The sequence below is a fragment of the Mixophyes fleayi genome, chromosome 2 (genome assembly GCF_038048845.1).
Source record: "Mixophyes fleayi isolate aMixFle1 chromosome 2, aMixFle1.hap1, whole genome shotgun sequence".
Taxonomy (NCBI): Eukaryota; Metazoa; Chordata; class Amphibia; order Anura; family Limnodynastidae; genus Mixophyes; species Mixophyes fleayi.
The window spans coordinates 248,899,011-248,912,085 of NC_134403.1; the positions used below are offsets into that span (position 1 = coordinate 248,899,011).

General features: G+C 39.1%; 1 protein-coding gene across 1 annotated transcript; it reads left to right on the top strand.

Moving 5' to 3' along the window:
- The first annotated feature begins 1,110 nt into the window (after positions 1-1,110).
- HMGN2 (high mobility group nucleosomal binding domain 2) lies at positions 1,111-5,576 on the top strand. The gene is made up of 6 exons (XM_075195774.1): positions 1,111-1,262; positions 3,313-3,357; positions 3,459-3,488; positions 3,568-3,625; positions 4,793-4,884; positions 4,965-5,576. Exons 1-6 carry the CDS (start codon positions 1,248-1,250, stop codon positions 4,998-5,000), a joined length of 276 nt encoding a protein of 91 aa, XP_075051875.1. The 5' UTR covers positions 1,111-1,247; the 3' UTR covers positions 5,001-5,576.
- Positions 5,577-13,075: the final 7,499 nt, after the last annotated feature.

A 13,075-nucleotide genomic window follows, 5' to 3' on the forward strand; every position in this document is an offset into this window, starting at 1 on the left:
AGTAGTTTTCAATCCTTATCGCAATGATGATTGAACTACTTCTCACATTTATGTACAGCCGTGCAGAGAAACAGCAGTTCCGAAAAACTGCTGTTTCAGTGATAAAAAAAAACATACTTACCCCCCTCTTCGGAAGCGCTGTCTTCAGGTCTTCTCCTCACTCTTCAAGTGCGCATATCCAGTTCCAAGAACTGGACATGCGCACACAGATCCCTGAGCTGTGAGTGACAGGGAGGGATCATGTGATCCCTCCACACATGCGCTGTCCAGCTCTGCTCTCCGGAGCAGAGCTGGACATAACGAGGAAGAAAAGAACATGTTACAGTTCTGATGATGTACGCCAGCTTCAGCTGGCGTACATTTACATTACAAGTTTCCGAAAAATTTGTTTTTTCGGAACTTGTTAAATGCCGGCCCCGAGCAGTCACCATACTGTTGTATGGTGACTGTTAGAAAAAACGAACTGCAGCGAAAATTAATGTTTTGGGAGATTGAACAGGCGAACGGAGCTGTCTTAAATATCAATTGCAGACTTCCTTCACCTATTTTCACGGTAAGTGCACGATAGTGCAATACCGTCATTTGTTAAATGTGCCCCCTAGTCTGGCAAACGAAAGTAGAACTTGTTTTTATCTTGCTTTTTGTTTCAAGCGTACACAATTTAGAGGCATTTACATTTAATCAAGATGCCCATTGAAATATAAACTTCAGTGTTCTCAACGTTAATGTAACTGTACTACTTGTGATCACTTATATGGCTCAAGTTTTTTCTTGCAAAACAAACGCTACAGCTTACCATTGTTTCAATTCAGTTTTCGAAACTGGTAGGAAAGTGTTTGCTGTTAATAATAACATACAAGTTAAAAATGTGACCGTTCCATTGCAACCTTGATATTTATGTATTTCCTTTCCCTGTGTTCGTCATGCACCTCCCGCTGCCTTTGCAGGGCGGCTATACACTGCTGTATATACCTTCCCCTATCACTTTCCGCTGCGCGCCCTTTTCACTCGCTCGGCCACGCGATCCCGGCGCGCTCACAGTCCCCTCCCATCTCCCGCCTAGACTGGTCAACCCACATGTCATGGGACAGCCAATCAGCGACAGCAGTGAGTGGGATCCGGATTTGACCGGTCGAGTTCCGGACCGGGTATAAAAGAAGCGAACAGAGACGGGATTTGTTTCATTTGCTACAAAGAATCTCAGAATTATCGGTTTGTCTGCTTTGTTTGCCAATTAGACATCAATAATGCCCAAACGAAAGGTAAGGATTAGAAAACCAGCTGTAGCCTTTCTTTGTAGCCTTGCACAAAAAAGAAGACTGTGCGCGAGAACTGGGAAGGGGAGGGAGAGAGACTGACACCATAATGGCGGAGATGGCAAGGGGAGTAGTGGTTGTTGGATGTACGTTTAGTAAGGTATAAGTTGTGCTCTGGCATTTAATGTATACTGTGTGTTAAATAGACCTGTGTATTAGTCAATCGTTTAAACTGGAAGGCGCGGGAAAGTACTACGATGGAAGGGGCGGAGCTTCCGCCAAAACAAGGGCGCGAACCATAGCGGGAGGGGCTCCCTATGGCTTATAGCCATAAACGTGAGGGTTTAATTACACGATGGAAGGGATGATGCTAAAGTTTTGCTGCCAATAACTAAAGTGCTGATTATTTTTCATTATAAAACTTCGCAATTTGATCTTGAACGTGTTGGTAATTGCAGCGCTCCTCTAGCCTCTTCTGATGGCAGTTGTTTTCGTGGGAGAATGGTCGATTGCCTTAAAACGTCTGTTTACGTGATGTAACTAATTGCATTGTCTAATGGCAAAAGACATAGTTACAGGTCATGAGACCATAGTGTTCGACAAACAGAAGTTTTATCTTACAGTTTCTGCCCATCTTGATGAGAAATATCAAGGCCACGAAAGACGGCCGGTTTCCATCGTTATATCTAGATCTGTATTTTGTAACACAGCTGCCATTTTCAGAATCTATAGTAAACTTGTGGCGTCCTAGAGACGATTGGGTGCTGGAAAAGTGTTCATAAGGCAGTGTGGGAAATAATGTATATATAAAATATGCTGTGAGCTGATCTACAAAAGGTTGGTCACTAGAATAGCAAAAAATCTTACTATTGGGAACGGAAAAATAAGTAACTATAGATGGGGTGCACTTAGTTTTCGAAAACACAAGGAAGCTGTAATATGGAGTCCCTTAATTGCACGTGCAAGACTTTTTACCTGTTGTAAAATATCCATACATTGGAAATGCAATGTGTAGCCTGTGTTTAATCATGCAAACGGGGCACGGAGGCCTTAGATGCTTTAAAGAGTGCATGCTCTTTAATAACAATCTGCAACTGCTTTAATGACCTCATCAAATGCAGTTTGATGAAGTCATCTTCTGTCTGCAGCTGTAGAATTCACTGATGACTCTAAATCCCACTTCAGAGATCTGTGCCTCTGAATCAAATGGCACACTTGTCACATTCCTTATATGTTCATGGTAGATTCCACTGTTGAGAATCTCAAGTGCATTGCTACTTAAAAGTACAAAAGATAGTTTAGACTTTTTAAGTAGAACTTGCATAAGATTTCAATCAAACCAAGAAATAGATGGAGTAGTTAAGTTATACAACTTTCACACTGCTGCCCTGGGAATATCCTGGGTTTATGAACATGGGATATTGCCTGGTTATGTGCAGGAGACCCCAGCAAATTCCTAGGTAGACAGAGCTGAGAACATGACACAGGTCTCCCTGGCAACATCACAAGAGGAGCTTTGATTGGCTCCTCTTGTGATGTTTTTGTTTTTACTTTACAATAGGTTTCGGTGAGTGGTTGAAAAACCTGGATCTCACTGTTGAGACTGGAGGCTACCCAGGTCAGACCCAGGAATAACCTTCAAAAGACCCGGGTTTAATTTGACCTGGGAATTAGCAGAGGACCTATTCACACAGATACTTTACCCAGCAATAACCTGTGTTTTTTTTTTTTTTTTTTTTTGAGGCAGTGTGAACGGGTTATTAGTCTCCATTAGGACAAACTTTCAATTTTCAGAAACTCATACATAAACAGACTGCTGATGGTGGTTTTAGTTAAACTTGCTGAAATCAAGTTTCTTCATGTAGCAATTATTTTATTCAATGGGTCATTTCTCATTTTTGTGTGCATAATAGTTTCACAATGTTCATTAAGGTTTTGTGAGCTCAATTGTAACAAATGAAACTAATGCAAATATTAGTATAGTTGATTGCAGTCTGAATTAAGTTTTAAGCAGTTATAATCTATTACAACCTAGCTTCTCATTTTTAACTTTCAGGCTGACGGAGACTCCAAGGTGGAGAAGAGCAAAGCAAAAGATGAGGTGAGTTGAAGGGTTTATCTTACCCTGAATAGAAGCAATTTGGGAGAGGGTTGGCGGGTTGTGGCTATGCATATTTATAATTCTTGTTTGTCTTTGTTTAGCCACAGAGGAGATCTGCCCGTTTGTCTTCTGTAAGTATACTTTTGCTTTGTGTACGTAAATTGTAATCTACAGTATACTTTTTTTTATAGCAGTTTTGTTACTTTTCAGAAGCCTGCTCCTTCCAAACAAGAGAACAAACCGAAGAAAGCAGCTGCTCCAAAGGCAAGTAGAAAACTCCTTTGCAATCTAATGTGAACATAAATATATGGGTACTAAAATCAATTTAGAACTTAAGATCCAAGTAGGTTATAGTGTGTGTGTGGGGGGGGGGGGGTTCAACTTTCTGAACACTGTTCTGCTACAGATGGACTATGTCTTTCATAAGGAGGGTGGTAAATGTAAAAGCATCAAATGGTCCATCAAGAGGAAAAGGGCATTTGTAATTTTAGAAACTACTAACTTATGCACTGTGGTCACTTGCTCTTACTCTGATGGTATGCTAAACTATTCCAGAATATCTCACTGGTCAGGTGAAGCTAAAACGTCTTTCTAAGACAGATAAAAGCTTTTATTGTGCAACCATTTATTGGGTAAGATTTATTTAACATTAGTAGGATCACTTTACTTACTTGAGGTTGATATTTGTAATGTATATGCCTTCTGTGACTCAACTTGTTGGTCTTTAAAGCTGCAATCCCACACAGGAGGGTGTTTTCTTTAAATTTCAAGTTAAGTATCTTTTGAGGAAGCTTGTAGGGTTTTTTTTTTTTTTTTTGGATGTTCACATAATTTGTATTTTTTTTTTTCAAAACTATCTCTGGAGGTTTCAAAATATGATTACCAGTCACACACAGGCATGTCATGTGGAGGATCAGAGCTTTGGCACAGCAAAATACAGCTCAAATTAGTACATTTCATGGCAGAACGATCAATCATTAATAGCAGTCTGAAGACACGGAACATGGTCAATTCTGACATTATAGCCTACCACATTGATTTTTTTTTTATTTTTCCATGTAATTGTTACTTGTAAAAGTCCTCGGTAAGCCTCTTAACATATTTCTGTGCTGGATTATCCAAGTAGGTTTTAAAATATTCTAGACCAAACATCCTTCCCTACCTATTGACTAAGGTATCCCTTAGTATATTGTCTTTGTTGATACATTGCTTTTTTCTTAACCATTATGAGGGATCCAGTGCTGCTAGACTAATGTTGCCATTTGGCACCACACAGTGAGAAACAATTGGTTAACTACAAAATCACTGCAATTTGCCCAGTAATTGTCCAGATCATACCCTGGAACAAATGTACAGTACTATGGACACTTAACCCCACATCTAAAACAACATTACTAAGTTTATTTATTAGCTATTTTTTCTTTCTAATAGAAAGTTGACAAAGCTCCCAAAGGCAAGAAAGGAAAGGCAGACTCTGGAAAAGATGTCAGCAATGCTGCAGAAAATGGAGAGGCAAAGTCAGATCAGGTACGGTTTTACAAAATAATTTTCTTTCTGAAACTCTTGATTGAGTAAAAAAGTAATGGCTTTTTTTTTTTTCCCCCAAGGCACAGAAAGCAGAGGCATCTGGGGATGCTAAGTGAGCGGTGTGAATTTTTAATAACTGTGTACTTCTGGTGACTGTACAGTTTGAAATACTATTTTTTATCAAGTTTTATAACCATGCAGAACTTTTGTTTTACTTTATTTTAAGCTGTGTTGGCACATGCTTTGTGGAACTTTTTTTATTTTTTTTTAATGGGTGAGGAGTGGCATTGGCAGTATGACCATCACTTATACCTGCTGTAAGCCTTGCTCTAAATCTTTGTTCCCTCCATGAAATTCGCATTTTATTTTAACCCGTCCTCCAATCTGAAGATAGGCAGCTATTGAAGCCCTTACAGTGCCCAGGGTTTTGTTTTTTCTCTCCTTTGACCAAATGACAGTGGGGCCTGTCTGAGGTAGTCTCCATCCTCTGAATGTGAAACATCTGCCATATTACGGATATATTAATGGTTTTTATAGTGAAATGGGGGTTGGGAATAGAACTTTTAATCATGTTTGAGTCCTGCCTGATTTGCAATGCCTGTTAATGAAATTTTAAATAAATTTCAGACTTTGCTGAAAAAAGTGAGTCTCTTTATTTTAGTATGTTAAAATAAAATGGTCCAATTAAGAAACTGCTTCCTGCTAATGATTGCATGGTGTATTAATGTGAAACTTAGTAGTTAAAAACGCCAGTTTTATTTGTTGGGGAGGACATATTGGTAGACAGATATGGGCTATTGGGAGACAAAGGGGCCATCTTTTCTGAACGCAACATATAAGGATTCTGAGTTCAAATGGACACCATGCAAAACCAGATGTTTGTCAGAAGAAAGGTGTGCCAAAATCAGAACTCTGGTGACGTACTCCAGGCATCTCCACATACAGAATATCTGTGACATGATTCTGTCTGCCTTCCTGAGGTGGTGAATTAGCAAGGGGTGGTACTGAAGGATGGTGGGAGTCTGGCTGGCAATGGTAGGTGTTTGCGTACATTAACTAAATTCCCATACCTAGCATACAAAAATAGCTAAAAGTTGTTTTGTTAATTACTATGTGTATGTGAAATATTCACTGTTATGCTCCAATAAGTTCATTACTTATATTTTTGTTGTAGTGTTTATATGACACTACATAAATGCTTTTTGTGTTATTTTCCTCTAATTGTCCATGGCATTCATTACAATGGGTAAATTCCCTTCTAGTTTAGGTAGACATGTTAAATAAAATTGCCTGCAGCCAGAATATAATGCATCTTCTCTTCCAATGCATCTTTTCCTGTCTAGTTTGTGACCAGATGGGCTTACTTTGCCACCCATCTTTGGGGAGAAAGGATGTTAGTTTATGGGCATGCTTGTGAAAAAACAATCAGTAACTGACTTTTACTGACCACTCCTACTGGCATCACCTTGCCACCAGACACTGACTGAATTGCAGCTCCCCAATAGTTGTAGGAGGATAGGCTGCCACCACCAGACTCCTTCACTGGCACCTGGAGTCACTTCTGGTATAGCTGCTACAGCACCTTTGCTGTGGGTTACTTGGTACTTGCTGACCACTTACTACGGATCAGGACTGCTGGGTAGCGGGCAAAGCGTTGACACAGACATGCTGGGTTCAACACAGGACAGCTGGTGAACAGATTAGAATGAAAGTTTTATTCTGTTGGTCACAGGATATAGAAAGTAAGAAAAGGGGGGGGAGGGGGGGTCAGATGATGATTGATATCAACCGAACAAAGTAGTATGTGAGGCACTCCTGTCCACAAAGATTTTTATATATAAACAAAATCAACTTTATTGATGATTTACTATATAGAGATAAGATCAATTTTATTGATACATTTCTTAAAGTTTAGACAAATATCCAGATCAGAATAGGCGAATTTAAATTATATAGTAGTGCAAAGGATAGAAATAAAGTGTTAATAATAAAAATTGACCCATAGGGGGAGCCGGTCACAATTGCTGGTAAATTTCCTGGTTTAATGAATATATAGCTGTATCAATAATAATTGGTCTGATCTCCAATTAAATTATTATGGAGATTTCATATTAGACCAGGTTAACTAATATATTCAATCTCACCGAGATTCCCTGTAATATGTACAGTCACTGTTGTATCAATCAGGGGTTAGTATTAATTCCACACACTACTAGAAGTTATTTCTTACAATATGTGCACAAATATCACATATTGGGAATCATTGGTATCGCCTTCATTATATTGGGGGGCGGGGGGGGAAGAAAGGAAAAATTAGGATAGGCTTGTTGTGAATAAAACGTGGTATGAAACTAGGTTATTGGAAAAAGACCAATATGTAATTATACCTTTTTATAGAGATGGACCCAACCAAAATATAATTGCACAGGAAAATCAATCTGTCTTTCCTATTAATCCACATAAAGGTTTAATAAGATATGGACTCATGCCCCAGTTTCTTATTCTAATATTGTTCTATCACACAACCCAAAATATGAGTTTGTATGTGGTGTAGGCATCAGTGTAAAAATAATTTTATTTATTTTTTGTTTTTTTATTTATTTTTATATATCTTGTCACAAGAATGGTGTTTGAACAGTATATGATCTCAATAGGTTACATCCACCGAACGCACCAACGGAGTGTGTAAACATACAAAATATTGTTCCCTGTGACACGGGGGAGATGTCCTTACCGTTAAATAATTGTAGTGGAGAGCTCTATTAACCATAGCATCTCATTGAGTTCATAATATCACTATATAGAGGTCCAAAATTGTTGGAATGACCCACTGGTATTTAGAGTCCTAACATCTACTTGCGCTCATATCTCTGTGGTGGTTCCAAATTAGTGGAATATCCCACCATAGTATGTGACCACTGAAGTACTAAGCGGAACCACTAGAATTATCGGAATTGACCGACACAAAGCCTATTATCCTGGTATCAAAAAACCCTATAATGAGTCTAGCATAGCGGTGTGAAGCTGCCAAATAATGATTACGACAATACATGGAAAACAGCTTTTATATAGTCTTAGTCTAACCTAGCAGGTGGTAATCAATACAGACTTTTGCTAGTGGCAAGGGAGCGTGTCCTTCACCGTGTGAATGAGCTGCCAGGGAGAGAGGGGCTCAACCTACTCCTGCCTACCTAGGGCAGGAGAGTTTTCTTTAAATATCCTGCCTAAAAAAGTTTCCAGGAACCCTGCATCAGGGTTTGGCTTCTTACCCTTGCTGATTTTGGCTCCAGGGAGAAGACCCCAGCTTGCCAATAATGGAGCTATCCAAGTTCCATTATAACTGAAGGGCACGTGCTCTAGGTAAGCGCTTAAGTTATGATCTGTGCGCTATACAAGGGCTAAAGAGAGCAAGGTCTCTGCAAGTATGGAATTTGAAGATAGATGCTCAGTCACAGTGGGATTATTAAGGAAATTTAGAAAACTAATAATTAATCTGGGGAGTTTAAACAACACCTAGAATGATTAATCTACACAATGTGAACATATTGCTCAAACCATATATACAAGTTATGGGCATGGATGACAAGGTAACTGCACAGAGGCTCATAAATCTCCTTTTGAGGATTACAGTAAGAATGGTAGTTTTTCTGGTACATCAATGCAGAGAGGCATAGAATGTTTGTGTGAAATATCTTTGGACACCATTGCCTATTCTGCAAGGCCTATGACATTAGCAGCGGTGGCTAGAAGAGCGTTCTAGTTGCGCTCTCGGGCAGCAAACACTCAGTCAAAGAATTATCTAGACAGTCTCCTATTTGAAGGGACCTTGATTATTGGGGATAAATTTATGCATGCTATTTGATTTGTCCTCGTCAGGCACTTTCACTTGCAATCTGTGAATTCTATCCTAATGACCATTAGCAAAGGGCATTTACTAACTTCTTTAGACCTTCAGAATGTCTATTTTGATTTCCCTATTTCAATTCATCACAGGAGATTCCGCTGGGTCATGGGTCAACACTTTCAACTCACCTGCCTGCTCCTTGGCCTGGTGCCACCTCTGAGAACTTTTAACAAGGAACTAGTTACTCTAGTGGCAGAATTAAGAAAGTGAGGGGTTATCTTATGTCCCTATTTAGACAACATGCTTATGGGGAGTTCGAAGCATATTGTCAACTGCAGAAAAGCTCAAGTGGTAGCCATTCTGTAACAGCATGGCTGGATTGTGAACAGGATAAAAACTCAACTTATCCCATCACAATAAAGTTTCTAAACTTTGTTCTAAAAAGCAGTTTCTAATAATCGGGGAAAAAAAAAAAAGATCAATAACCTCCACTTTGCAATATAATCTTTTTTCATATTTTATTTAGGGTGGTGTGACAATAAGAAATCTTTATTTAAACTATTTAGAGGGGGCATATTGAAAAGTAGTTTTTAATTATAATAAATAAAAAAAATCACAGAAAACAAATAACAGCTGATAGAACATGTTATGGCTTATCTAAGATAATTCCCGGTCACATGATCATGTCACAGCATGTCAAAACAAGCAGAAATTTGTTCTTATTTGTTAAGTTATCCAGTAACAGAAGTCCATCTCAATTGGCTCTGTTATAGTCAAGGAAACCATCACTCCAATCATTATTTAATATCTTATACTACCATTATAACATAAATCATATCGGAGAATATGATGAAATGGAGTTCTTAATTTAATTTGAAGACTTAATTGTCAGCAAGGTACCTAGATTATTCTCTTGACATAAAACTCCAGGGACAGAGGGAATAGGCATCTTGACAGGTCCATAGACGTTTCACCTGTAGTATGTCTTCGTTCCATTTTCACTCATTTCTTGCATCCTAAAAAAGCTAAAAAAAATAAAAGAGAGCAGAAGTGATGGCAATCCTTCCTTTTTGGCCATATCGTCTGTGGTTTCCAACAGCCTGGGAAATACTGCAGGTACAACCATGGTCTCTGCCTATTTGTCCACATCTCCTGCATCAAGATCCAATTTTTCTGAAGCAACTAGCTTTAATGGTATGCGGATTAAGTTGGGCTACTTAGAGAGAAGAGAGTCTCGGAGCCAGTGATAAAAACACTTATGAGCAAGGAAGAACTCTAATAATCTTTTGTAGAATTTGGAAGAAGTGTCACAAATCATAGCACATGTTGCTTAAACAAGTAATCGAAGGAGTAAAAAGCCTTACCCGTTGAGAGAAGTTTATTAAAGAAAACTCGGAAATACCAGTCCTGTACTTTTGCAGTATCTGCGGACAGATTGAAGATATTGCTGCAGGTGAGTGATGATGTCATATCATGGGAAAGATGGGGGGGGAGGGATAACAGGGAAAAACCGCTCCGCACAAGATAGTACCCTACCTCACTAGTAAGTATGTATAATTGTGTGAGGGGGTGCTAAGGTCATATATGTATACATATAATCCAAAGGAGAGAAAAAGTAATGACCTAAACAAGCACTCCAGGTACATGTAAATAATTAATTAAAACATATATATATGTACCATTTTTTAATGCATATCAATAAAAAAACTATGTTTTAATTAATTATTTACATGTACCTGGAGTGCTTGTTTAGGTCATTCCTTTTTCTCTCCTTTGGATTATGAGTGATGATGTCATCAAGGGAAAACCTTGATGACGTCATCGCCTTATCAGCTACATGCTCACCCCCACTGCTGTAACCTCCAGCTGTCAAACTCCACCAAGCCTCCTCATATCTGCAGAAATCTTAACTTCAGCAGTTTTTCACCTTTCTCCCAACACCTTCTCTCCCCTGTCTCTACATTCTCCTCCCCTGAGATAGCAGTACCTCATTTTCACCAAACCATAGCAAAAGCCCTTGATCAAGTGACTCTTCATACTACACGTTGACATCAATGTCAGCCATGGCACACTAAAGTAACACAAAATCTTAAAAACTCCCGTAAAGCAGAACAACACAGGCATAAATCTCATACCTCGAATGATTTCTTCACATATACTTCTATCTATCACTCCTATCGAAATGCTTTGGACACTGCAAAACAAACATACTTCCAATCTCTCATCTATGCTCAGGCTTCTAACCCCACACGCCTTTTTAAACACATTTAAATCTCTTCTCTATCCCCAAACCCTCTGTTTACTATCAGTACACAGGATCTTGCTTCCTACTTCAAGGACAAGATTGATTAGATCAGACTAGAAATGGTATCCTCTTCCTCAAAGCAATCAGCTCAATTTCTTCCCAGCACCATCTGACACCCTCTCTTCATTTGACCCCACAAATAAAAATGAAGTATCTACTCTCTTCTTATCTTCCTACTCTACTTCCTTTCCTCTTGATCCTATTCCCTCACAATTGGTAGATCCATGTCTCCTGTGCTCATTCCACCTCTAACTAAAATCTGTAATCTCTTGCTCTCTACTGGCATCTTTCTATCACTATACAAGCACGCAGTAATTACTCCTTTTCTGAAAAAAAAATTCTGACGCAAACTCTCAAATTACTGTCCCATCTTTCAGCTCCCATGCCTCTCCAAGCTTCTAGAGAGACTTGCCTACACTTGCCTCACAAGCGTCCTTTCCGCAAACAACCTATGGGATCCTCTTCAGTCTGGCTTTCGTTCTCAACACTCCACAGAGACTGTGTTGACTAAGATTGTCAATGATTTGATCACTGCTAAAATGGCATTACTCTCTTCTAATTCTCCTGAATCTCTCTGCTGCATTTGACACTGTTGACCACTCTCTTCTCGTACAGACACTACAATCCCTAGGTCTTCAAGACACTGTCCTATCCTGGTTCTCATCCTACCTTTCTATTTGCTCTTTGAGTGTCAATTTCTCTGGATCCACTTATGCTCCGCTTCCTTTATCATTTGGAGTACCACAAGGTTTAATGCTATGTCCCCTGCTGTTCTCCATCTATACCACTTATCTTGGAAAACAAATAAATGCCTTTGGATTTCAGTTTCATCTCTATGCGGATGATTCCCAAATTTATCTATCCTCTCCTGATATCTCAACATCTGTGTTGTCCTGTGTTACTGACTGTCTTTCTGCCATTTCATCTTGGATGTCCTCTCGCCAACTCAAACTCAAACTTTCTGAAACAGAATTAATAATGTTCCCACCCACCAACAAAAGCATACTTGATATTTCTATTTCTGTTGACAATATGACCTTAAACTCCACCCATCAAGCTCGCTGCCTAGGTGTGATTCCTGACTCAGAACTATCCTTTGTTCCCCACATCGACTCTATATTTATATCATGTTACATATATCTAAAAAACATTTCCAGAATACGCACATATCTTACACAAGACACTGCAAAAAAGCTAAATTCATGCACTTATCTACTGCATTGACTATTGCAATTTCCTCCTTACTGGTCTTCCCCAAAACAGACTCAAATCCCTACAATCTATTTTGCACGCAGCGGCTAGATTTATTTTCCTTTCATATAGTTATTCCTCTGCTGAATAACTGTCTGTCTACATTGGTTGCTTGTTTTTTACCGAATCCAATAAAATACTTTTACTAACCTACAAGGCCATCAACAAAGCTGCACCAATATACATCTCACTTGTCTAAAAATATCTCCCAACTCGACAACTTCGTTCTGCACAAGATCTGCGTCTGTCATCCACTCTCATTACATTCTCCCATTCCCGGTTGCAGGACTTTCTCCGGGCTGCACCCACTCTATGAAATTCCCTCACTCGCTCAATAAGACTTTCCTCTGGTCTACAAACCTTCAAGCATACTCTGTAAACTCACCTCTTCAGACAAGCTTATAATATTCTTCAGCCACCATCTTAACCTCTCTAGATTACCCTATTATCATCCGTTACACAATCCACACAAGACAACAACCCTCTGACAAACATTGTTGTGTGACTGGATCATATAGCATACTAATCCCTTTTTGGTTTTTTTTTACCTTTGCTATCTGGCTAGACCAAAATGCAATATGTTGACATAACCTCATGTATCCAACTCCCATTGTCTCATAGATTGTAAGCTTGCGAGCAGGGCCCTCTCACCTCTTTATCTGTTATATCCAGTTTGTCTATTACTGTGTTTGTTTCCAACTGTAAAGCGCTATGCAATATACTGGCACTATATAAATAAAGGTTGATGACGATGAAGGGAATTGGGAGATTCAAAAGCTTATCAATTCACA